Here is a 27,273-nt window from a genome sequence, read left to right on the forward strand (position 1 = left end):
TTGGCTTTTCATGTGTTTGTAGCTAGCAGACTGTTGTTGGCTGCACAGTGGAAGTAGGTGCACCCACCTACTCGGCAGCATTTGTTGGGAAAATTAGCCTTTATTTTTCGTGTGTCTAAATTAACAGCTCTCATGCATAATCGCCTCTCCCAGTTTTTGAGGGTTTGGGATCCTTACATCAAATGGTCCTCGACCTCCTAGTGGTCTCACCCAGCTACTTTGGTGGTTTTTCATTGGTTTTCTGCACACAAATGGGTTGGTTTGGGGTGGGAGGGGAGGTGGGAGGGGTTGTGGTTGGGGGGTTGTGTTTCGCTTTGGTTTGTTATGCCTCATACTGAAGAATCCCAGTATGACCTTTGGTGGGGTGGGAGGTTGTGCGTTTTCAGGTGGTTGTTTGCATTGTTTCTGATTTTGTATTTTTCTGCTTTTTTTTTTTTTTTTTCAATAAACTTTTGGAAAAACAAAAACAAAAAACTACCCAATCTCCTTTCTTTGTGGTTGTTAGAACCCTGGATCTGGACAGAGACAGAAAAGGACCTCGAGGAGGGGTGGGAAAGCAGTCTTGAACCAAATGGGAGGGGGAAGACAAGGAAGATGCTGGACTAGAGGATACAGATAGGGGAAACACCCTGAACCGAGGGGAGAGAGATGCCAGGCCCTGGGGAGGGGGAAGACAAAGAGAGTGAGACAGACAGAAAGACCTGGAACAAAGGTGGGAAGACTCAAAATGTTAACAGAAGGAAGATAGAGGGAGAAACCTGAAACAAAGGGAAGGCAGAAGAGAGCGGGGTAGATGTTGAACTTGGAGAGAGAATGCAGAGAGGTGGAAAGATTCTGGACCAGGGAGGGAGGAAGGAAGAAGAGCGAGAGAGGTAGAGAAAGACCTGGAAGAAAGGAGAACAAATGCTAGACATAGGGGGGTGGGGGTGTTGTAAGCAGAAGAAAAAAGAGAGAGAGAGAGATGGGGGGTGGGCCTGGACCAAAGGAGAAAGACAGGATGCAGATGCTGGACTATAGGAGGTGCAGATAGAAGAGACAGAGGGAGAGAGACCCTGAGGAAGAACAGCATAACAGAGGAGGGAGAGAGGGGGAAATATGTTGCCAATAGGGGTTGAGCAGAGTGGAAGAAAAGTTGGACTCATGGAGGGACAGAGAGAGATGTAGGTTGGGGAAGGGAATGAGGTCTGGAGGAGAAGAAGCATGCAGGAGGCAGAAAGAAAGAAAATATTGGATGCACAGTCAGAAGGAAGTCCAACTAGAAACTAATTAAATCATCTGACAAAAATGATTTTATTTTCAATTTGGTGATCAAAATGTGTCAGTTTTGAGAATTTATAATTTCCTGTCTATATTTTGCACTATATTTTTCTATAGTTGTTACTGAGGTGACATTGCATATTTTAAAGTCATCTGCCTTTGAACTCTTAAAAATAAAACAAATATAAATGATAATTAACATTTTCTCTGCATACAGTGTGCTTTGTAGGGGTTTTTAATTTTGTGGTTGTCATTACGAGTTAATAAGATATTGTGTGTACATGAAAAATTAGTGGAAGAAATTGCATTACAATTAGTACTATTATAATGGGGGTGGGGTCAGGGGTGGAGCTTGGGCTGGGTACTCAGCTGGTATTTGTTAGACTTGGGGAGTACTTGGCTTGAAGAAGTTGAGAAACACTGGTCTAGGTGCTCCTTTTACAAAGCCACAGTAGCGATTCTCCCATGGCAAATGCACCGAAGTCCATCCAATTCCTATGGGCTTCAGTGCATTTGCTGTGGCAGAATTGCTGTCGCAGCTTTGAATAAGGAGCCCTAAGGCTGTGCTTGTGAGGCGTCCGCATCCGGGCTCCGTCGATGATGTCACCCATATGTGAGAATAGCTGCCTGCTGTCCCTGGATAACACCTGTTACGGTAAGTAACTGTGCTGTATGGGCATTGTGCTCAGTGCCAGGATATTCACAATCATTAGAATAATTGAAGAGCATTGCACAAAAGCCCGATAAGTCACAAACATCACATTTTTTAAAAAGCAGGTCTTGTTTTCAGATTTTTTTCCTGTAAGAGCCATCATTCACAGGTTATATTATTGTTAACTTTGTTACATGCCATCAAAGCAGTGTCAGAATAACAAAAGCAATTGTCTAAATATCAATGTCCGATTAATAATGCAATAGTTCTGCTAATGAAAGATTTAGTGTGTGCTCTATCTTGAGTGAAATGGTGTGGTGGCCATGTTAGACCACTTTTCAAGGTAAGGAAATAAATACTTTTTTTATTGGACTAACTTAATGCATTTTATAATTAGCTTTTGAAGGGAACCCCTTCTTCTTCAGATCAGAAATAGTTTAGTTTATAGTTTTATTTATTTGTATCCCGCCTTACCCAAAATGGGTCACAAAAAATCAAACATACACATACAGAACAACATTATCAAACATTATAAAAATTGCAAATGTTGAAAATATAAGCAAATGTTGAAAAATAGCCCTTGTCACCTGTCTGTCTCCTACTTATCCACCCTTCCCTCTTCCTGTAAAACTATTACTAAAATGCTTCTCTTATATATACTGATATTTGTCAACATTTGCTTATTTCTGATATGAAGAAGAAGCTGGAGACTATATAGTGCACATGTGGAGTGAAATAACTAGCACAGGTGGTCAAAAAATCATAATTGTGCATAAATAGACTGTATTTAGAAATTTACCAATTTACCATACAGTTTCTTATACCCTCCAAATTTCAGCAAGGATTCATTACAGTTTACAATAAGATTCTGAAATATATCATTATAGTTGGGAAGAACTTCTGTAACATAGTCGGGTAGAGATCAAGAGAGATTATAAGGAGAAGAGATATGTATTTAACATTTTTCTGAAATTGTAGTAAGAAGGAAATTGTGGCAGGTATAGAGACAGGCTATTGCAAACTTTGGGACCCTGGAATTAGAGAATGACACGGGGAGCGATCCCCGCAGCGAACCGCTGCGTGGCTGCGGTTTGGCTGTGGGTTATGGTGACCTCATTAGCAAATCGCCGCAGACGCGGGGACAAATCCTTTCACCGCCCGCAAAAACGGTGAATAGATTTGTCCCCGCAGGCCAATGTCCCCCCTTCTAGGAACCGCTATTTACCTGTGTTTCACCTGCACGTTGCCGCATTGACTCCGCCCCCCAATATACTGGCTCCTCATTTGTCAGATCAACCCTTCCTGCCAATAGAACCCGCCCCCCCCCGACGATCGCCGGCAGGAAGGTGCTCAGCCCTTCATGCCGACAGAACCAGCCCTCCCCAACGATCGCGGCAGGAGGGTACCCATCCCCTCCTGCCTACCCCAACCCCCCCCCAGCGGCCCTCCCGACGATCGCAGCAGGAGGATATCCAACCCCTCCTGCCAGCTCCCCAACAGCCCCCCTATGATCACTGGTAGGAGGGTGCCCAACCCCTCCTGCCGGCCCCCCAACGGCCCCCTATATCGCCAATAGGAGGGTGCCCAACCCCTCCTGCCGGACCCTCCCCCAACAAACCCCGCCATCCCGAAACATCACCCTTAGTCTTACTTTCCAAGTTGGACCGGACAGCTCCTCGCTCGTCTGGCCAGCAGGCCTGCCTCCGTCCAAATGAGGCGGGCCCGCCCCTCCCCTCCCCTGCCTAACCCACAGGATCCTAGGGCCTGATTGGCCCAAGCACCTAAGGCCCCTCCTATAGCGGGAGTGGCTTTAGGTGCCTAGACCAATCAGGCCCTAGGATCCTGTGGGTTGGGCAGGGTAGGGGCGGGCCCGCCTCATTTGGACGGAGGCAAGCCTGCTGGCCATACGTGTGAGGAGCCGTCCGGTCCAACTTGGAAAGTAAGACTAAGGGGGTTCCGGGGTGGGAGGGTTCGTTGGGGGGGGGTCCAGCAGGAGGGGTTGGGTACCCTCCTGCCGGCGATCTTAGGGGAGGCCATTGGGAGGACCGGCAGGAGGGGTTGGGTACCCTTCTGCTGCGATTGTCGGGAGGGCCGTTGGGGGGGGTCTACAGGAGGGGTTGGGTGCCCTCCTGCTGTGATCGCTGGGGGGAGGGGAGACTTGCAGCCGTAGCCGCGGTCACTATGCTCATCACGATGAGCATAGTGACCGCGATTAGGTACACGATTTGGTACACGATTAGGTACACGATTTGCCGCGATTAGGTACAGCGGCCGCGTCTACTTACCATGTAGGCTAACATTGTAAGCATTAAAAGTACATGTCGTGTTTGTTTTTGTATAGTTATTAACTAATATTTAACTAAGTTTTAAAGTTTTAAAGAATGTTTCCTTTATACGTAAATAAAGAAAAGTATTTAAAATCGTACCCGTTTGAGGCTTTTATATATGCAGCGGTGACGGTGACGGGGCGGTGAATGGGGTTGCAGTGGCGGTGACGGGGCGGTGAATGGGGTGGCAGTGGTGGTGATGGGGCGGTGAAGGGAATGGCGGTGACGGGGCGGTGCAGAGGATGGTGAGACGGGGACGGGGCGGTGACGGGGACCAATTTTTTCACCGTGTCATTCTCTACCTGGAATTTGAAAGTACATAAGCAGACTAACAAGTTGTGACAGCAGGACACAGTACCCAGGAAAGGATCTATACAAACATACATATCACACTTTGTAGTGTTAGAACAAAATAACTTTTTATTAAACGGCAGGGAAGAGCCTATTTCTTTAAAAGTTTCCCTTAATGGATTCTTTTCCATAAGAGGGGCCTTAAACAACCTGGGCCAATCAGATGTATCCCATCAGGCCTCATCACTTTGTCTATTTTTAATTTAGCTAGCTCCTCACAAACAGTCTTCTGAGAATCTCTCCCAGTCTACCACACATCCATTCCCATTTGCATTTGTTTTCTGCAGTCCTACCCCCGGTGTTTCATCTGTGAACACAGAACAGAAAAAAAATTGTTAAGCAGTTAAGCCTTATCCTTATCAGTTTCTGCTTATTTGTCCTCTTTACCCTTGAGCCTCACAGTGTCACAGCTCTAGCGTTGCTAGCAATTAAAGTGAATATTAGTGAGTTTATGCATCTTAACAAAAGGCCAGGATGATTACTTCCCCAAATGGCAAACTCCCATAATGGCAGTGAAAGCATAAAATGGCAAACTTTATTAAAAGTTCTGTTACCTACTAATAGCTATGTCCCCTCTAAGCTGAGCACATGAGCAATTGCTCATATGTTCTAGGAATGCTGCTCACAGATTTTACATGGTTGCTCACAAAAATACTTGCAAATCTGGAAAATTGTTGGTTTTTAGAACTTGTCGCTCACAAGAGAAAAAATTTGCATACTCCTGGCCAATCCTTAGAGAGAGTATTGCCCATTAAGGAGGAAATTCTCACTAAGCTTCCTAGTAGCGAGCTATGCAGCTGCTTTTTGCCTGCATACTTTTAACTAGATGTTCAAAGAGAAATTAACTAGAAAGTTTTCTTTGAAATTTGCCTAAAGATATGCAGATACATCATAGCTACACTCTACCCCTGTTATTTCTGCTGCAGAGGAATAGGAAAAAATATGTGTAGAAATTTTGGGGCAGATTCTATAAATGGGCGTCCCAATTGTGGGCAGCAGTAGGCATCCTACTGCTATCTAGCAGCCAATCAGGACACACTTTAAAAAAAAAAAACCCAGAGGCAGGCGTTTGTTGTGGTTCAGGGAGACGCATTGGGACACTTAATCTCACCCAAAGCTGGGCGTGGTTTCACCTGAAGTGGCCTTGGGCAAGCTTCAGCAGCCCTGGGCATTTCCCTAGGGCTGTGACAAATGCCTGAAATGTAAGCTAGCAAAATGCTGGCCTACATTTCAAATAGACGTGGCAGCTGAGCTGATCAAGTCAAGGGAATACCCTGCCGAGATCAGCTGAGAAGCTGCGGCAGAAGACTCCCCACAAGTACCACTGAAATCAGCAGGAGGGATGCCCATTCCCTTCTGCCCCCGTACCCCTCTTGAATCAGCCAGGTAGAAGCAATGCCCACTCCCTCCTGACAACCCCCCCCCAAACTTCCCAACACCCCCCCAACCAACCGGCAATCCCCCCATACCTGTAGACCCCCTTCCCAGCATCCCCTCAAATCTAGGGACCTCCCCAGCATCTCTAAACCCCTTCTCTTTCCCAGTGCATTCTGGGATGCACTGGAGAGGGGCCTAAGGCCCTGATTGGCTCAGATGCCTAAAGCCCCTCCCATAGGAATTATATGAGTGTTGGAGCTTTTACCACAGCAGCCGGTAATAAAAAAATTCTAAAGTGGCTTGGTAAAAGAGGCCTAAGAAACTATGCTTCGATTTGCTGGTTGACCTACCTTTCCATATCTGTCACTTAGCTAAAAGGGAAATTTAAATTAGAGCAGTAGCATACCTGATAGTCAGAAATAAATAGTGTAAAGTCTCTACACGTCAGGATCACCGTTAGTAGACGTATATGGCAATGGTTCTTAAACTTGTCCTGGGGGACCCCCAGTCAGTTGGGATTTCAAGATATCATTAATAAATATGCATGAGACAGAGTTGCTTGTCTGTCACCTCTATTATATGCTGATCTGCTTCATGCATATTCATTAGGGATAGCTTGAAAACTCGAGTTGCTGGAGGTTCCCCAGGACAGGTTTAACAACCACGGGTATATGGGATTAAATCCAAAAGATAGATGTTAAGGTTGAAATGTCTCAGTACAGTACCAGATCTCTCTATATCAAAACTAAAGAATAATGGATATTGCCATTCAAAGTATAGTTAACAGAGGAGCAACAGTTTCTTTTTGCATATAGTTATATCCTGCTTTGTTAATCTTGCATATCAGTTGAAACTAACCTCTGAATGGGACTGAATGCCTTTGTTTACAGCTACACACAGTTTTTTGGCTTCTCTCTCTTTGAACTGTCTTCAGTCAAATGTAACATAGTGATCCCATCCAGACCCTGGAATGCATGCCTGATTGGAACTCCTTCCCAGAGGTTTAAATACTGCCTCTGCATCATCCCCATCCCCTGCTGTCAGGAAAGGTTCAGGGATCAAGTGATGGTGTTCTGTGTGGCTGCACATTCAACAGACTGCGAAAGCCTGTCGCTTCTATCTCTACAATATCTCCAAAATTCACCTCTTCCTCTTGGAACACACTACCCGGACCCTTGTCCACACCCTTGTAACCTTACACTTAGACCACTGCAATTTACTTCTAACAGGTCTGCCACTGAATCGCCTTTCCCTCCTGCAGTCTGTGCAAAACTTTGCTGCATGGCTTCAATCTCACTACGCTCGCTTTACCTTTCTCCTCAAATCACTTCACTGGCACCCTCTCCACCTTTGCATGCTCAAAATCCTATTACTAACCTACAAATGTGTTCATTCTGCAGCTCCTCAGTATCTCTCTCTCCTTGACTCTCCTTATACACCTCTCCGAGAACTCCATTCCTCAGATAAGCTGCTTTTATCTGTACCCAACTCCTCCACTGCTTTTCCAGACTTCATTCCTTTCATCTTACTGCCCCATATGCCTGGAACAAACTACCTGAGTCCATGCATCACGCCCCTTCCCTTGTTCAAAAGTAGTTTGAAAACCCTCCTTTTTAAGATCGCCTTCAACTCTTAACCCTACTCCCCTCTGCTCACCACCCTAACTAGTAGCTTACCACTCCTATTAACTGTATCTCCTAATAGTAGTAGTATTTATTGTTCAATTTTCTATACCATTCTCCCCAGGGAGCTCAGAACGGTTTGCATGAATTGATACTCAACCATTTTTGCCTGTCTGTCCCAGTGGGCTTACATTTTATCTAATTTTTCCTGGGACAATGGGGGGATTAAGTGACTTGCCCAGGGTCACAAGGAGCAGTGTGGGTTTGAACCCACAACCTCAGGGTGCTGAGGCTGTAGCTTTAACCATTGCACCACACAGTAGTAGTAATATTGCCTTCACTCCTTGATGAGATGTAACTAACATTCCCCATACTACCTTATGGGCCTCTTAACTTGTAAATCCCTTGGGCCCACATAGTCACACCTGTGTTTTTTGAGGTAGATCTTCCCTCCTCCAGAGACTTTTTCAATACTGTATTTTGCATGGTGGCCCTTAATTTGACCTTCACCTAATTTTATCAAGCCTGTGGCAGATCAAGTCAGTGTGCTTTGAAGGCTCTCTAAAGTAATCTAAGTAACTTAAAACTGATATCTGGATAACTTTACTGTTGACTGACTTATTTAAAGTGACTGTAATTTTCTGGTTAGATTGAAACATGGGATATAAAACCTTGATTATTATTTATTAAGTAAATTTCCTGCTTTGCAATTTTACAGTACGTACAATGTTTACTGACATAAATTACCAGAGAAGTCTCTGAGTTGCTGTGTCTGAACTTCATAAATAAGTATAGTTGTCGAGGTCTGAAGTGTAGGTAAATAGTAGATAGCAGTGTAAAATGTGAGTTGTTTGATGCAGGTGCACTTGCTCATCGGTGAAGATGTGGAAAGGGGTCATAGCTGCAGCTTATGGGAGTGGTCAGATCCGGATTTATGATGCTGTATCAGGGATGGTGCACGCTGAAGTGAACGCACATGCCAGATGGATTTATGCTTTAGACATTGCACCTGATTCTGGAAAGGTAATTCTTTTTGTATCCTCACTGGTAAACTTTGTAGCTGTGTAAACATCCTTGGTGAGTGAAGAGTTTAATTTTAAATTAAACTATATATAACAGCCAGTTGGTTTATGCACACACTGTGTACATGTACTGGTGAATGGTACATAGTGGGTAATTGTATAAGGAGGTCGCCAAGAACATGCATATGAGTACATGCTATTTTATAAAATGGTACCTAAATTATTACTACTACTACAACTGCTATTTATTATATCTATAGCGCTGAAAGGCATACACAGCGCTGTACATTTTAACATACAAGAGACAGTCCTTGCTCAGAAGAGTTTACAATCTAATTTAGACAGGACATTTCTAAATGATGCAAGGTTTGAAGGTGGGTGTACAAATGGGCGGAGCTTAGGTCGGGCACACAGTTGTGCGCATAAAGTGCAGAATACTATAATTTATGCATTTTTTTTTTTTTTTTACCATCTAGTTGCAAGCATTTACCCCAGTTCTAAGGCTGGTGTAAATAGTTGTATCTAAATTGTACACATGTATTTGCCCTGCTATTCTTACTTCTCTTTACAGAATAGGCTCCAGATATGCACCCCTTTATAGAAATGCTCTCCACATGCACAGTGCTATATGCTGACAGTGGAAATGTAGGCCAAGCCAGGGAAAGGGGGTCAGTGACAGTGCTCGACTTTCATGTTACTTATGTGCCTGCATGTTGAGGAAGACATGGCTCTGGTGATGAGGACCAGCAGGGCTAAAATGAAGCCCAGGTCACATCAGCTGAAAGTCTTCCAAGGATGATGATACTGAGGAAAGCTGCCAGGGACTGATATGGAGGCTATGGAAGAAAGCTTGGGTAGAAAGCGAAGGGAGAGGGCATGAGAGTGGGAGAGAATATGGGTGAAAAGGGAGTGCAAGGGGGAATGTGTGGATGTTTATGCAAAGGTTTTTTTATTTATGAAATATTCAATTACAAATCAAATAACAAAGTAAATCCTGCTTCTGGTGCCAACAGCATATGATTCTTTATGGATGGGTTTGATACTCTAATTCGTGAGTTGGATTGCAGTAGATGTCAATCATTTTTCTTAGCTCTGCCTTCTTGTTTCCCTGGGCAGTGTCCTCTCTCTTCACTCTTGACCTCTGCAAGTGAGTTGAAAAGGTGTCTTTTCATCTGCTCTGCACTGGATTTCTTATTTTGGGGTTAATTCAGATTTTTTTTTTTTTTTGCAAGGCTTGCCCTTGCTAAGAGGTTCCCAGCAGTCCTGGGAAAGCTCTGCATTGGAAAAGATCCAGATGTTGGGTGTCTGCAGCCAGGAGGGAAACCTTTCTGAAAGAGTACCTGCCTGGTCAGCCTACAGTATCACTTGGAACCTCAGGGATAGATCCCCTGGAAGTGGTGCTCATCCCAGCGGAGATCAGGCACTGGAGCACAGGCTGAATTAACCCTGCAACTGGCTGGGAGGCTTGGCAGTAGTTGGCTGGGCCCCCTCCCCCAGAAGAATTGTGTGGGAGCAAATGGGGTGAGCCTGAATAAAAGGTAGCCCAAAGAGACAAGCTACTGGAGCCACCCTTGTATGTTTAAGGCAGAAAATCCTCCTTCACTTCCAGGTATAGTAAGAAGCTGATGCAGGTACAGCACAAGGCAGTTCTGTGAGTACAGATCATTACTGTCTTTGGGAGACATCGGAGTGGGTCTGAATTTAGCAAAACTAAAGGTTTCTGAGATTGTTCCAGGGTCCCCTACCTCTAAAATCCTATTTTCATGATTTTTGAAAACCTTAGTTTTGCTCCCACAGGCTGTTTTTTTTAGCACCAAAAAAAGTACCCGCAGTGGCCATCTTGGATTTCCCAATTTTATTTTAAAAAAGCCTCTATCTGCCTCAAAGCACCTTGATTTTGGTTTAAATTGATTATAATGGACTCCTCAGGTGGTTTGGCCTCTATATCATGCCAGGAATATGCTGGATGGTCGCCTGAAAAGCGTCCATGTTCCGCATGCGGCGAGGCACACAAGGGGGGGGGGGAACCATAGGCTTAGCCCCCTCTGGTCCCTCCATGGGTCTAGGGTCACTGAAGCCTTCAGAGCTGGTGTAGTGGTTAGAGCTATAGCCTCAGCACCCTAAGGTTGTGGGTTCAAACCCCATGCTACCCCCTGTGACCCTGGGCAAGTCACTCAATCCTCCACTACCCCAAGTATATTAGATATATTAGACCAAGACAGGGAAAATGCTTGAAGTACCTGTATGTAAACCACTTTGAGTGTGATTTTAAAATTACAAAAAGGCGGTATATAAGTCCTAATTCCTATTCCTCCCCCATCTCCCCTCCTAAAGTTCTGCTGGAGCTGTGTAGGGGCAACTCTGTGTTGCTGGCAAAATGCATCTGCATGGATGCTGCTGACCCTGAGAGGAGGTGCATGATAGACCAACAGAGGTCCTTGGAGAATACAGGTCAGGTCTGTGACCCTGTTTTTGCAGCATACCAGAAATATAAAGGGTTTTATCCCAGGACAAGCAGGCAGCATATTCTCACATGTGGGTGACGTCATCTAAGGAGCCTCAACGCGGACAGCTTTTCAAGCAAACTTGATTGAAGTTTCAAGCTTGCTATGCTGCACCACGCATGTGCATGCCTTCTCCCTCCACTAGAGGGCGCATCCCCACCTCGTGGTCCTCAGTTCTGTTTCTTCCGCGGAGCCAGAAGCCCTGTTGAGTTTGTGCTCCGTGCTTTTTTTGCCTTCTGACACCGCGGATGGGTTCTTTTTCTCGGTCGCTGTGCTTCCTTTTTTATTTTCCTTCGTTCGTGTTGTTAAAATCGTCGAAAAAAAAAAAAAGTTTTTCGTCTAGGCTCCGGGGGCTCCCGGTAGCCTCGGCCGCGGGACCTCGTTTGTTCCCGGCCTTTTTTTGTGTTCATGTCCCGTCCTTTGACGGGCTTTAAGAAGTGCACCCGGTGCGATCGGTTACTTTCCATCACCGATCCCCACCGGTGGTGCCTTGTTTGCCTGGGTGCGGATCACCCGACTGACTCTTGCACTAGGTGCTCTACTTTTCAGCCTCGAGCACTCCGCCGCTGGCGCGCCAGCATGGCGGAACTCTTCAGTGTGGACCCCGCGGCGGGGAAGGCTTCGACGTCGGCCTCGGCCTTGACCTCGGCCTCGACTCCCTCGACCTCGCCGCGGATGCCTTCCTCGTGAAGCCTGCGTCCTCGACCCCGAAGTCGACCCTGGGTAAGTCCCTGCTTCCTTCCTCTACTCCAGGGTCCTCTAAGAAGCCATCCTCGGGCTCCTCAACGGGGGCGGGTGGGTCGTCCTTGGCCCCGCCTCGGACGTTGAAGTCGGGTGCTCCGCGGGAATACTCATTGCCGAGGTCGCCCTCGAGGGAGCACCTGCCGACTTCAGACATGCCGTCTATGATGGCGAATCCCGTGTTCCAGGACATGCTCCGAGCACTTATCGCCTCGTAGCTGTCCGGTGCCCTGGCCCACCTGCAGCCGCCCTCGGCCTCGACCGCGGCCTCGGCCTCGGCTCCGACCTCGGCTCCGGTGGTGCTCCCGGCCTTGGCCCCGACCTTACCATCGACTTCGACAGTGGACCAGCCTGGGCGGAGCATGCGGCCTCGTGACAAGGTGCGCCGGGTTTGCAGGATTTCGTCGTCCGATTCCTCGTCGGGGTCCTCCCGCGTGTCCTCGCCCTCGGGTCGGCCTCGGGCGAAGCACCGGTCCCGGAAGTCCAAGCGCCATCGGGGCTCACCTCGGAGGCGCGGTCGCTCCTCGCCGACCCGGGAGGCGGAGACTCTGAGGGTTTCGGAACTCCGCCTGGACAACCCCAGGCTTTTGCGTTCCCCTGAGGGGAAAGGATCGAGGGATTCCTCCCCGAGGCGGAGGGGGAAGGCCTCGGTGCCCCGTACCCCGGGGACTTCCCCGAGGGGCTCCTCGGGGCTTCGGAGGTCTCCGACCCCGACGAGGTCCCTCGGTGCGGCTTCCTGGGGCTCGGAGTCTGGCACGGGTAGGGAGCCCAGATACTCCCGTGAGGCTTCTCCGTCCTTCTTGGCGGCAGGGGTCTCTCGCTCCCCTTCTCCTCCCTCGAGGCCCTCCTCGTTTTCGAGGTTTGTGATGGATATGGGGAAAGCTTTGGACCTCGACCTTTTATCGGGGTCCCAATATTCCAAAGAATTTTTGGAGGAACAGGATTTGCCCTCTCTTCCGTGGGAGTCTCCGTGCCTGCCATTAAACAAGATCCTGCAGCAGACTTTCTTGCGGAATCTAGATTCCCCTTATGCGGTCACGGCGGTTCCCTCTAAGATGGAGTTGAAATACTGCACGATCCCCTGCAAGGGGTTTGAGAAGGCTCAATTGTCCCACCAGTCTCTGCTGGTGGAGTCGTCCTTGAAAAAATCTCAGCCTTCTCGGGTGTCTGCGGCGGTTCCGCCCGGGCGGGAGGGGCGTACCCTCGATAAGTTTGGGTGCCGCCTGTACCAAAACTCCATGGTGGCGAACAGGGTGCTTAACTACGCATTTACCTTCTCTTCCTACCTGCGTCATCTCGTCAAGTCCATGCCCCGTTATCACGGGGTCATGCCCGACTTGCACAAGGTGGACTTCGGCAAGCTCATGGACAATTTGTCCCAGCTACGCCTCTTTCTGTTCCACGCCGTCTATGACGCCTTTGAGTTGACGTCTCGGGTCTCCGCATTTGCGGTAGCTATGCGCCGCCTAGCATGGCTGCGCATCGTAGATATGGACCCAAATCTGCAGGAGCGCCTGGCAAATTTGCCCTGTGTAGGCTCGGAGCTTTTCGACGAGTCTCTGGAGGCGGCTACTAAACACCTCCCGAACATGAGTGCTCCTTCGCCTCCCTTGTGTGCCCTAAGGCGAAACCAGCGACTCCGAAGCCGTACCGCCCTCCACCGCGGCGTTATCCGCAGAAGTCAACGCCGGCGTTCTCCCGGCCTCCACCCAGGCGACCTCCTCAGCAGGCCAGAGCCCACCAACAGAAGCCTCAGACACAAGGGGCGTCTAAGCCTGCGCCGTCTTTTTGACGCTCTGAGCGGATGGGGGCGGGTCCCCTCCGCATTTTCGTCGACCCCACTGCCTGTTGGGGGTCGGTTGCGGGCTTTCTACCCCGCCTGGACTCTCATCACCACCGATGCCTGGGTTCTCCGAGTTATCTCGGAGGGTTACTCCCTCAACTTCAGGGATATTCCGCCGGACAGTCCGCCCGGCGCGTGTCCTTCCAACCGGACACTTCTTCCCCTTCTCCTCTCGGAAGCCAGGGCCTTGCTGAGTCTTCGGGCTGTGGAACCGGTACCCCCCGACCAGCGGGGAAAGGGGTTTTACTCCCGTTATTTTTTGGTCCCGTAAAAAACAGGGGACTTGCGCCCCATTTTGGACCTCCGGAGGCTCAACAAGTTCCTTGTCCGGGAGAAGTTCCGGATGCTATCGCTTCCGGTCCTGTACCCATTGTTGGAGGAAGGGGACTGGATGTGCTCCCTGGACCTGAAGGAAGCTTATACTCATGTTCCGGTGCATCCCGCCTTCCACAAGTTTCTACGGTTTCAGGTGGGGGAATTGCACCTTCAATACCGGGTCCTCCCCTTTGGCTTGGCTTCGTCCCCTCGAGTCTTCACGAAGTGTATGGTGGTAGCCGCGGCGGCCCTGCGATCACAGGGTCTGCAGGTCTTTTCCTACCTGGACGATTGGCTGATCAAGGCCCCTTCCAGGGAGGGGGTTATCTTAGCGACCCGACAGACTATCATCTTCCTTCAACGTCTGGGGTTCGAAGTGAACTTTCCCAAGTCCCAATTGTGCCCTGCTCAATCCCTTCAGTTTATCGGGGCTGTGCTGGACACCGTTCATCTTCGTTCGTTCCTCCCCCCTCTGCGCTTGGAGGCCCTGCTTCGTCTGAGTCGCCAGGTTTCGCTGCTGCCCTCAGTATCGGCGCAGCGTCTGATGATTCTGCTGGGCCACATGGCGTCGACGGTTCATGTCACGCCGTTTGCCTGCTTGCACCTGAGGATTCCTCAGTGGACCTTGGCCTCCCAGTGGCGTCAGGACCGGGACCCGCTCTCCTTCCCTGTGACAGTGACTCCTTCCTTGAGACACTCGCTCCGTTGGTGGACCACTCTTCCAATCTTTCCGGGGGTTTGCTCTTTCTCGTCCCTCCGCATCGCAAGGTCCTGACCACGGACTCTTCGGAGTACGCGTGGGGGGCTCATCTCGACGGTCTATGGACTCAAAGCCTATGGTCGGCGGAGGACCGTCTTTGTCACATCAATGTCTTGGAGCTTCGTGCCATTTTTCTGGCTGCTCGAGCGTTCTGCCATCTGCTACACGATCAGATAGCCCTGGTGCGGACGGACAACCAGGTGGCGATGTACTATGTGAACAAGCAAGGGGGGACGGGCTCTTTGGCCCTGTGCCGGGAGGCTCTGCGCCTTTGGGAGTGGGCGGTCTCTCAGAACATCTTCCTTCGGGCGGTTTACATTCAGGGAGAGAGAAACTGTCTGGCTGACAAACTCAGTCGTCTTCTCCAGCCGCACGAGTGGTCGCTCAACTCCCGAGTACTGCGCGAGGTCTTTGCCCGCTGGGGGACTCCTCAGGTGGATCTGTTTGCCTCTCCGGAGACCCACAAACTGCCTCTCTATTGTTCTCGGATGTACTCCCCGAACCGTCTCGAGGCCGATGCCTTTCTTCTCGACTGGGGAGGGAGGTTCCTTTATGCGTTTCCTCCTTTCCCTCTGATCTTGAGGACGTTGGTGCATCTCAAATCGACCAGAGCCACTATGATTCTCATAGCGCCTCGTTGGCCTCGTCAACATTGGTTCTCCCTGCTCCTTCAACTCAGTGTCAGGGAGCCTCTGCTTTTGCCTGTTTTTCCCTCTCTGCTGTCTCAGAGTCGGGGTTCGCTGTTGCATCCCAATCTTCAGTCCTTACATCTGACGGCTTGGTTCCTTTCCCCTTGACTTCGGTTCCGGTTTCTCAGTCTGTAAGGGAGGTTTTGGAAGCCTCACGCAAGGTCTCGACTCGGCTTTGCTGTTCCCAGAAGTGGACCAGATTTTCATCCTGGTGTTCCTCGCACCATCTGGATCCGAGTTCGGTTCCGGTGTCTTCGGTCCTGGACTATTTGTTGCATTTATCCCAGTCTGTGCTGAAGACGACTTCCATTCGGGTGCATCTCAGTGCTATTGCTGCTTTCCATCGGCATCTCGAGGGTCGGTCTCTCTCTCTTCATCCTCTGGTTACTCGTTTCATGAGGGGTCTTTTGAATGTTCATCCCCCCCTGAAACCTCCTCCTGTGGTTTGGGATCTTAATGTGGTTTTGGCTCAACTGATGAAGTCTCCTTTTGAGCCTATTGACAAATCTCATCTTAAGTTTCTCACTTGGAAGGTGATCTTTCTGCTTGCGCTCACGTCTGCTCGTCGGATTAGTGAGCTGCAGGCTTTGGTTGCGGACCCCCCTTTTACTGTATTCCATCATGACAAGGTGGTCCTTCGCACCCATCCTAAATTTTTACCTAAGGTTGTGTCTGATTTCCACCTCAATCAGTCCATTGTTCTTCCAGTGTTTTTTCCGAAGCCCCACTCTCATCCTGGCGAAGTGGCGCTTCACACGCTTGACTGTAAGAGGGCGTTGGCTTTTTATCTTCAACGCACTAAGTCTCATCGGAGGGTTCCTCAATTGTTTTTGTCCTTCGACCCTAATCGGTTGGGATGTCCTGTTTCCAAGCGCACCTTGTCCAACTGGTTGGCTGCTTTTATTTCTTTTTGCTACGCTCAGGCTGGTCTCAAGCTCCATGGTCGAGTCACGGGGCATAAGGTCCGGGCTATGGCAGCTTCTGTTGCTTTCCTCCGGTCTACTCCTGTTGAGGACATCTGTAAAGCTGCCACTTGGTCTTCGGTTCATACTTTCACCTCCCACTACTGTCTGGATACTTTGTCCAGGAGCGACGGCCGGTTTGGCCAGTCGGTTTTGCGTAACCTGTTTTCCTAACTTGCCATCCTCCCACCTGCCCATTTTTGGTTGGCTTGGAGGTCACCCACATGTGAGAATATGCTGCCTGCTTGTCCTGGGATAAAGCACAGTTACTTACCGTAACAGGTGTTATCCAGGGACAGCAGGCAGATATTCTCACAACCTGCCCTCCTCCCCAGGGATGGCTTCTTTGCTGGCTATGGAACTGAGGACCACAAGGTGGGGATGCGCCCTCTAGTGGAGGGAGAAGGCATGCACATGCGTGGTGCAGCATAGCAAGCTTGAAACTTCAATCAAGTTTGCTTGAAAAGCTGTCCGCGTTGGGGCTCCGTAGATGACGTCACCCACATGTGAGAATATCTGCCTGCTGTCCCTGGATAACACCTGTTACTGTAAGTAACTGTGCTGTCTGTACCCTTGTGGTGCCAGCCAGTAAGTGCTCAAGAGGGAATTCCCTTCTCAGAGTGAGGTCCTGGGGCATCCAGTAGTTTGGCAGGACCAGGAGATCCAGTCTGAATAGGACTGGGATAATTTAGGGTCGGATTTCATTCCATTGCTCACCAACAATAACAACAAAAAAGATATCCTCAGTGGAGGAGTCTGGGTCTCAGTTTGGGGCAGACAACCAAGATCCAACCATGCACAGATTTTTCAAGCTGGCAAATTTGACAGGTCATTACAGTGTCTCTGCAGGAGTTGGACCTGGATTCGCTGCTCAGCTTTTGCTGTTATGTAGTATCAAGTCTCAGTCTACAGGCTTCACTTCGTACCCTGAGATTACCAGGATGATAACGGAGCATTGAGAAATGCCAGAAGGCCCTCTAGCTGGGGTCAGGGTGATGATGAAAGTATATCCCAAGGCCATTGAGTTTCAACAGCTGTTCACACCTCTCCTAGGGTGGATTCTCTGGTGGTACAGGTTACAAAGAACTTCTCTGCTTAGCAAAGGGGGAGTGATCCTGAAGGATACATATGCAGGATCACAGGGTGAACCTGGTCCTCAAAAAACAATTTGAGACATTGACTTTGAACCTTTAAGCAGCAGCCTCGGCATCCTTTGTGGTGCCATAAGATGCTACACTAGACTCTGGTTGCGGCAGACGCTGACACTATTTATGACATGCTCATAGTCATAAGTAAAGTCTCATCTTACTCTGTCTCAGCTCGCAGAATGTTAGGGATCAAACAGTGGGCAGGAGATTCAGCATTGAAAGCTACTTTAAGCAGATTTCCTTTTAAGGGTCAGATGCTCTTTGTAAAGGGCCTGGATAACTTGATGACTAGTGTGATGGATCATCATCCCAAGTCCTTACTGGACAGTAAACCACGAGGCTTGGAGTGTTCCAGCTGTGGTTCATTTCATAGCTACAGGAAACCGAGTTAGGGGTCTGGGGGGTTTGTGTCCCTAAGGATCTGGACAAAGTTTTAGTAGCTCTCACCCATCACCCAAGTCTAAGCAGTCCCAATGACACCAGGTCAGCCTCTGAATTTCCCTGCATAGGAGGAAGACTTTAGTTGTGGGAGACTTGGGCACAAATTTCCATAGACCAATGGGTACTGGACATCAAACGAGAAGGATACAAGTTAGAGTTCTATTGGCTCCTCAAAGCAGTTTGCCTGGACTCTCTGGCAGGGTGACTGGAGAACACTGCCAAAGTCAGAGCCACTGTGCACAGACTCTTACAAATTGGAGCTATGGAGCAGATTCTGGACTTTATCATTCCCAAGAAAGATTCAGACAATTGGAGACCAATTCTGAATCTCAAGGTCATCAACATGGCCTTAAAAGTGCCCAGGTTCTGGAGGGAAACAATAAGGTTGGTAATATCTTGGTTGTGTCGGGCAAGTTTTTGGTCTCACTGGATCTGATGGAGGCCTATTTGCATACAGTACGCCCCCGCAAATTTTGAAAAACTATGAATACGGTTTTTCACCTGTCAGAAGGTAGGAGTGGGCATCTGGAGTGCTGGCAAGTGAAGAAAGTCGCTCGCAGTATGTTCCAACTGCCTCTTCCTGTACTAAAGTCAGGCTACGCCAATCAGCAGCTGCATGTCAAAGCAGCTCCTGATTGGTGTAGCCTTACTTTAGTAACAGGAAGAGGCGGTCAGAATACAGCGAATTAGTGAGTCCGCAAACCGCAAATTCGCAGGGGAACACTATATTCCTAAGTTCCTGGAACACAGGACATTTCTCTGGTTCCATGCTCTGGAGAATCATTTTTAGTTCTTTGCACTGCCTTTTGTTTTGCAACTGTGCCTCATATTCACCAAGGTCTTACCTGCTGCACAAGGTATGGCAGCAGCATACCTGCACAAGGCAGGAATTAAGGTTCATCCTTACATGGACGATTGATCAGAGTGCCAGCCGCATTGTCACCAAGTAGTTCAGCTTTTGCAGGACTTGGGGTGGATTATCAATTTCAAACAGAGCCACCTGCAAACAACTCAGTGTTTAGAGTATTTAGGTTTCCTTTTTTTTTCATTATATTTTTATTTTCAAATTTCACAAAAAGTGTAAACAATAATAAAATACATTTGATACATGCATGGTATCACTTTTATATCTAACACAATGTATGTCTGAATTTGATTTTCCCCTTCACCCTCCCCCCACCCCTTCACCATTTTAATATAATATTTTCAAATTTTATAAAAGTATATAACATATTGGAATACAATTGTTCAATAAACATATTTATATCTAATACAATATATTTTGGATAAATTTTATTCATTTTCCCTCCCCCCACCCTTCTATTATCCCTTAATCATTTGTTACATTTTGTATAATATATTATAATATACTATATATAAATTGTTTTCCTTACCCCCCCTATATGTGTGTCATAAGAAAATCTCTAAAAGAAGAAAGGAAGAAAAAGTATTCTATTATTTAATCATTACAGTATTTTGTCAATGGCCCCCATATTTTTATAAATTTATCATATGTCCCCTTTTGTATTGATATTGTTCTTTCCATTTTAAAAACATGGCATATTGTATTCCACCAAAATGTGTAGTTTAGGTTGTTGTAATTTTTCCAATTGTTAGTTATATGTTGAATGGCAACCCCTGTCATAATTAATAAAAGTTTATTGTTTTCTGGTGAAATTTGACTTTTTTTTCTCATCATTGTTCCAAATAAAATTGTATCATATGATATTGCAATATGATTTTCCATTAATTTATTAATTTGTGGCCAAATTGAATTCCAAAATATTTTAATATAAGGACAGTAATATAATAAATGATCTAATGTCCCTGGTTCTAGATTACAGTGCCAACATCTATTAGACTTAGAACTATCTAGTTTTTGTAAACGAGTAGGGGTCCAAAAAGCTCTATGTAATAAAAAGAACCATGTTTGTCTCATAGATGCTGACACTGTACATCCCATTCTCCAAGACCAAATTAGTGGCCATTGAGATGCATTAATTTGATGTCCAATCTCAATGCTCCAAATGTCTCTTAGACCATTTTTTGGTTTTTTATTCAAATATTCAGATATTAATTTATACCACAATGCGGCTTGATGTCCTAGGAAGTCTGCTTTAAAGCATAAGAACTTTAAACTATATTGATTGTTTAATGATTTCCATTCAGGGAACCCAACCTGAATGGCCTGCCTCAATTGCAACCATTTAAAACTTTGTGTTTTATTAAGACCAAATCTATGTTGCAATTGTGAAAAATCCAGCAGTTTACCTTCTGAAATAATATCATCTAGAGATCTAATTCCTGCAATAATCCAGTTCTTCCAAAGGATTTGAGCTCCGCCAATTTTGATCTTGGAGTTTATCCATATGGATTGATTAGTTGATTTATATATTGGGATGGGTGTTAATTTATCAATAAATCTCAATGTTTTCCAAGTATCCATTATTATGTTATTTTCTCTGTATCTTTTAGGTATATTAATACTTGGTAAATGAACTAAATTTAGGGGAAACATAAGGCGCCATTCCAAATATAACCAATCTGGTGCATTATCTATAAGTTCTGGGAGGATCCAATACATACCCTGACGTAGAATATAGGCTTGATGGTACCTATAGAAATTTGGAAAATTTACCCCTCCCTCCTTAATTGATTTTTGTAAGGTTACTAAAGCTATTCTTGGTGTTTTACCAAGCCAAAGAAATTTTGTTAAAATTCTATTAAGCTTCTTATAAAAGGACCCCTGAAAATAAATAGGTATCATACTCATTTGGTAGCAAACCACAGGTAACATCATCATTTTAATAGTTTGAACTCTGCCCCACCAAGATATATGCAATGGGTTCCATTGTTCACATAACTCCGTTACTTTTTTTAATACATATTTTTCATTTTCTTTTACAGTATCTTCAATTGTTTTTTTAACTTGAATGCCTAGATATTTAAATCCTTCTTCTTTCCATATGAATGGAAAAGTATCAAATAATCCTTTTACACAGTAAACATTCAAGGGTATATTTTCAGATTTATTCCAATTAATTTTATAACCTGAAAATTTGCCAAACTTATCAATTAATTCCAATAAAGAAGATAAGGTAGACTCTGGATTTCTCAAATAAAGCAAAATATCATCAGCATAAGCCGAAATTTTATATTCCATATCTGAATATGGAATTCCTTGTATCTCCCTCGTTTGCTGTATTGCTAACAATAAGGGTTCTAATACAACATCAAATAACAAAGGAGACAAAGGACAACCTTGTCTAACTCCCCTCTGCAATTGAAAACCATCAGATATCTTATTATTAATATTTAATCTTGCAATCGGGAAGCTATACAATGTTTTTACCATTTGTATAAATCCAGAACCTATACCAAACCATTCTAAAGCCTGATACATAAAATTCCATTCCACCCTATCAAATGCTTTCTCAGCATCTAGTGAAACTGTAAATGCCGGTTCATCAATTTTTTTTGATAAGTTTAGCATGTGAAATAATAGTCTAGAGTTATTGGAGGAATGTCTTTTAGCAACGAAACCCGTTTGATGCATATCTATAATATGTGGGAGAGCTTTGGCTAATCTCAAAGCCAAAATTTTCGCCAAAAGTTTATTATCAACGTTTATCAAAGATATAGGCCTGTAGTTCGAAACCAAAGTAGGATCTTTATTTGGCTTAGGCAAAACAATTATTATTGATTCAGCCATAGTACCTTTTATATTACCTTTTATAAGTTGTGTCTGATATAATTTTAATAAATGTGGGGAGAGGATATTTTGAAATGTTTTATAAAATTCTACTGTGTAACCATCACCACCTGGAGCGGATCCAACTCTAAGAGATCTCAATGCTGTCTCTAATTCTTTTAATGATATAGGTTCTTCTAAACTTCGTTTTATATGATCAGGAATCTTAGGTCCATTTATTAAATCTAAAAATTTTTTTCCATCTTTTTGTTTCTCCAAGTAAGGTTCGGAAGAATATAGATCCTTATAAAAATTTAAAAATTGTTTTAATATTATATTTGTTTGATTTGTTATTATACCATTATCATCTTTTATTCCATTAATATTAATTCTCCTTTTTTTTGCCTTAAGATAATTTGCTAATAATTTTCCTGCTTTATTAGAATTTCCATAATACACCGTTTGTTTGGAAAACAAATCTTTTCTTATCATTTTTGAAGTTAATTCATTATATTTACCTTTTACTTTCAAAAGAGATTGCAAAACTTCATATTCCCATTTACTTATCAATTTAGCTTCTAATATTTTTATTTCTTTTTCTAATTCTATATATTGTTTTTTAATTTGTTTCCTAATAAAAGCTGAATATGATATGATATTACCCCTCATAGTTGCTTTAAATGCATCCCATACATTCTCTATAGATGTATCTTCCACTAAATTTATTTGAAAAAATTCATTAATTTGTGTTTTAAAATTTTCCAAAAATTTGTCATCCACAAGCAATGCATTATCAAATCTCCAAAGAGGTCTATTATTTTCTAATTGATCTAATTGTAATTCTATCCATATTCCCGCATGATCCGAAATGATAATAGGATCAATGGAGGCTTTAATCACTTGTTGCACTTTATTTGTTGAAACAAAAATATAATCTATTCTTGAAAATGATTTATGAACCTGTGAACAAAATGAATACTCCTGATCATTAAAATGAAGAATACGCCATATATCTTTCAAATCACATGATCGAACTAAATTATCTAGACCTAAAGATTTAATATTTTTACCTGGTTTTTTATCCAATAATGGATCCATTACAGCATTAAAGTCTCCAGCCACCACTAAATTAGAGGCAGCCAGTGGTAATAACATATTTTGTAGTTTTTTGAAAAATTCTGATTGATTCGAATTAGGGGCATATATATTAAATAACGTCAGGGTATCATTTCCCATACCTATATCGATATGTATCCATCTACCATGTGGATCTGAATTTTTTACTTTTATATTGGCCATACATTTTTTATTTATAAGGATTGCAACCCCTGCTTTTTTACCCACTGCTGGAGCAAAAAAACATTCTTTTATCCATCCACCTGATAATTTCTGTGATTCCTTCATATTGAGATGGGTCTCTTGCAGACAATAAATATCTGCATTTTGTTTTTTTAAAAATGTTAATATTTTTTTCCTTTTAATTACGTGATTCAGGCCATTGACATTGATAGAATATATTTTAAAAGACATTATATATTTTTATACTTTTCATTATCTTATTCTTCCTCTCCTCTTTCATATTTAATAACCAAAAAATTTTCTTCATGACACACATATTTAACCCTAATGTATCTCCCTTAATTATTCTAATAAATATTTTTCTTATCCCTCCCTTTCCCACCCAATACATTGGCTGCTTAAGGATACACATTGGAATTGTAATCCCAACATTCTCCCCATTCCAGGCAATCAATATTCAATTTTTTAAACAAGTTTCCCTTCTATCTATCTATATTGATCTTTTATATTTATTTAATCATTTTTCATAACATTTTATTAATGTATCATTTTCCATTTAATAATATGTTAATTTGTATTTCCTTAGTATTACGATTTCAACATATAATTATTTTAAACATATATGCAGTGTATTATTTAATAATTTTCTTATATTCTGTTCTTTCTTTCATTTAATTGTTATTGTCTTTTCTTTATATTGTTTTCCTCCATTTCTTCAAATATTTCGATGTGATATATTTTCTAATTTTTCATAGAGTTTTCAGAACCATCTTAATATATTTTGTTAATATATCATAGGTTCTGGTTTAGAGAGAAATTCTTTTAGTTTTTCGGGATCCTCAAAGTATAAGGATTTGTCTCCGGATGACACTCTCATTTTCGCAGGGTAGTATAGACCATATTTAAATCCTTTTTCTTTAAGTAGAGGTCTCATATCTAGTAGTTTTTTCCTTTTACTTGCTGTGTTTTTGGCGAAGTCTGGTAGAAACCATAATCTTGATCCTTTATAATTCAAGTTTTTATCTTTTTTTGCAGCATTTAGTATCTCTAGTGTTTGTTGGTATCTCAACATTTTGAAAATGATTGGTCTTGGTCTGTTTTTATTTTCTAAATTTTTAGTTGGAATTCTGTGCGCCCTTTCAATTTCAATTGGTTGTTTCAAGTCTAATTGTAGAATTTTTGGAATTAAATTTTCAAGGAAAAGGATGGTATTTTTTCCCTCTAAGTTTTCTTGAATTCCAAATAGTTTGATGTTCTTTCTTCTTCCTCTATTCTCGTAATCCTCCAGTTGATCTTTTAATTTATTTAATTCCAGGCTGTCGTTTTTACATCTTTTTGATTCGCATTCTATTGCTTCCATTTTTGATTCTAATTCAGCTGTTTTTTTATTATTGACTTCCATTTGTCTATGTATATTTAAAATTTCTTCTTTCATTTCAGACATATTATTTATAGTTTCTTTAAGCATTTGTTTGATTTGTTTTAATTCTTCCATGACTTCAGTTTTGCTTAATATGTCTGGTTCATCAATAGGAAGTGGTATCTTGCTAGGTGTTATTTGATCTTGTTTCTGTCTTTTTGCAGATGTACCAGCCTCATTTTTGTTTTGTCTTGTACTTGCCATGTTATTGTTCTCTTTTTCTTGGTTATTATTGTTTCTTGTATTTAAATCTTTTATATTTGGTATTCTTATGTTTTTAATCTCTTAGGGGAACTCTTTTTTATTTTTTTTCCCTCCTCTTACAAGCCCAATCGCAGCTCTGATTAAGGAGAGTAAATTTTTTTTTTTAGAGTATTTTTCCTATTTTGACCAACTTTAGGCAATTTTCTTCTTTTTTTTTTTTTTTTCTCAGCGTCTCTCAAATTCTTCAGTGTCTTGCTGTTTCAGTTTTTTTTTTTTTTTTTTAAAATTCAGTTGAACCTTTTCTCTGTCTCCTCTCTCACAAGCCCAATCGCAGCTTTGTCAGAGGAAAGTGATGTTCAGTGTTTATTTGTCTTCAGTGCTTCAGCACCCAATTTCTGTGAAAAAATGCAAGTCCCCTTTTTTATCAAAGAATAATCTTTTTTTTTTCAATATAGCTGGTCAGAACACCAATTCCTTTTCACAATTTTTCCAATCAATCTGATCTTTCACTTATATTTCGCGGTTTCAATACTGCACTCAAGTTCAATGAAACCGTCAAAATCACCAATGGTTTTCTTCCCGTTTCTTGTCTGCACCTATCTCACTTCAATTGCCACAATTCAGGTTATATATTTTTTTTTTTGGCTATTTTTTGAACGGATCACTATCTGATTTTCTGATCTTTCACATCCATCAGCATCAGTACTGTTCCAAAGTCTCCCGAATTAGTTGAAATACAGACAGTTCTCAGCTTTCTTGACTTTTTTGTTTCAGTAAATATTTGTTCAGAGTAAATACTTTTCTCCTCTTTTTTTTTTTCTATTTTGCCAAACTGTTCAATCACATCTATCTCGCGGTTTCAGCATTCAAACATCAGTAAACCGCCAGCACAAACGGTTATATGCCTTCCCAATTCTAATCAGCACAAATCACGTTTCAAATATATCAATTCAGCTTTTTTACTTTAATTATATTTTGTCAGAAACATATCCATTCTTTACATCTTCTCATTCAAACATATATCTTATAGTCTTTTGAATTCGCCGACAGTGAACGCTCTCTGCTTACCAACTCCTGTCAGCTTTTTTTTCAATTTCAGTTCACGTTCGTCTCTCAGTCTCTCTCTGCTTTCAAGCTACTCTAAAACCTCCGTAGACACAGACTGCTTTCCCGATTTCTATCAAATTTTATATTTGGTCAGAATATGAATATATATGAATATATACCTCAGCGCTGTATTCAATTTTTTTTTTTAACCGTCAGCTCAAACGGCACTCCGCTTTTCCGTCTCCTGTCTGCACATATCCTTCTTCAAATATCGCAATTTAGGATTTTGTTTTGTAGTTTTTATTCAGCTTTCCATTTATATATTTTTTATAAAATTGTTTGAAGGAAAATGATTTTTTCTTTATTTCATTGCCTGGTTGGTGAGGAGCTTCAGGATCACACCTCCATCCGTGCTCGCGCTAAGCCACGCCCCTAATCAACATGGCAGAGGTCCATGTCTTTCTCTCAGAGCCAAGCAAACTGAAGCTCAGACAGCAGTTCAGAGATTTTGGCGAGGCCAATTCCTATCTGCAAGTCCTAAGGTCCATGGTGGCAGCCATAGAGGTGATTCCATGGGCAAGAGCTCACCTACACCCTCTACAGAGTGTCCAACTGGTGCATTGGTCCCCCCCAAGTCAGACTCTCTAGACGGAGTTAGTGTTGGTGGCAGAGGTGTGCCAGAATTTACGATGGTATTTCTGGCCGGAGTCATTCTCCAGAGGTCTTCCTCTCCAGTCCTGGGTGATCCTAACAACCGATGTCAGTCTTTACAGCTGGGGGGCTGGTCACTGTGAGGGTCACCTAACACAAGGCCATCACAGAGAACATCAACAGACTAGAGTTGAGAGCCATTCGGTTGGCCCTACAATTCTTTCAGACAAAGCTGGTGGGCAAAGCAGTCAGAGTTTACTCACAATTCTACAGCAATGGCGTATGTCAACAGGAAAAGAGGAACCAAGAGTGCTGAGCTGATATTGGAGGTCCAATTGTTCTGCTGTCGCAGGAGTGGACAATCTCAGCAGACAAACCCTGGATCCAGGGTCATTGTCTCAGTGAACATTCAACTGTATTGTGAGTCGCTGGGGGTAGCCATTGGTTACTCTCATGGCATCAGTGGCCAGCAGAAAAGCCCCTCACATCTTCAGTCAAAGCTGTGAACCAGAAAGCTTCGAGCTGAATGCTCTAGTGCAGCCTTGGCCAACAAAAGAGTTCTCATATTTGTTTCCTTCATGGCCAATGATAGACAGAGTCATTTGCAAGATAGCAGCCCATCAGAAATTAGTGATCCTCATAGCTCCAGATTACCTATGTCATCCATGATACACAGATCTAGTCCAGTTGCAGTGGGACAGCTGTTTCAGACTGCCACTGCATCAGGGCCTTCTGTCTCAGGAGCCCATCCCTTTAGACAATACAGAATGCTTTGGTCTTACAGTATGGTGGTTGAGCACGCTACCTTAGCACACAGAAGATATTTGGATAGGGTTATCATGACTCTTTTAAGATCTAAGAAGCCAGCGATGGTTGTGGCCTATGCTAAGGTGTGGAAACCATTCCAGTATTAGTGTGAGGTCAGACAGACTCAGGGCAGACTTCCATTT

General features: G+C 43.9%; 1 protein-coding gene across 4 annotated transcripts in view; it reads left to right on the forward strand.

Moving 5' to 3' along the window:
* The window catches only part of WDR54 (WD repeat domain 54), a 91,113-nt gene that overhangs the window by 49,777 nt on the left and 14,063 nt on the right, over nucleotides 1–27,273 (forward strand). For all 4 annotated transcript variants that reach the window (XM_033954451.1, XM_033954459.1, XM_033954469.1 and 1 more), the window contains one exon: nucleotides 8,447–8,609. In XM_033954451.1, coding sequence (XP_033810342.1) covers nucleotides 8,447–8,609 — 163 coding nt within the window. The remainder of the gene's footprint in view (nucleotides 1–8,446; nucleotides 8,610–27,273) is intronic.

The sequence above is a fragment of the Geotrypetes seraphini genome, chromosome 1, assembly GCF_902459505.1.
Source record: "Geotrypetes seraphini chromosome 1, aGeoSer1.1, whole genome shotgun sequence".
NCBI lineage: Eukaryota > Metazoa > Chordata > Amphibia > Gymnophiona > Dermophiidae > Geotrypetes > Geotrypetes seraphini.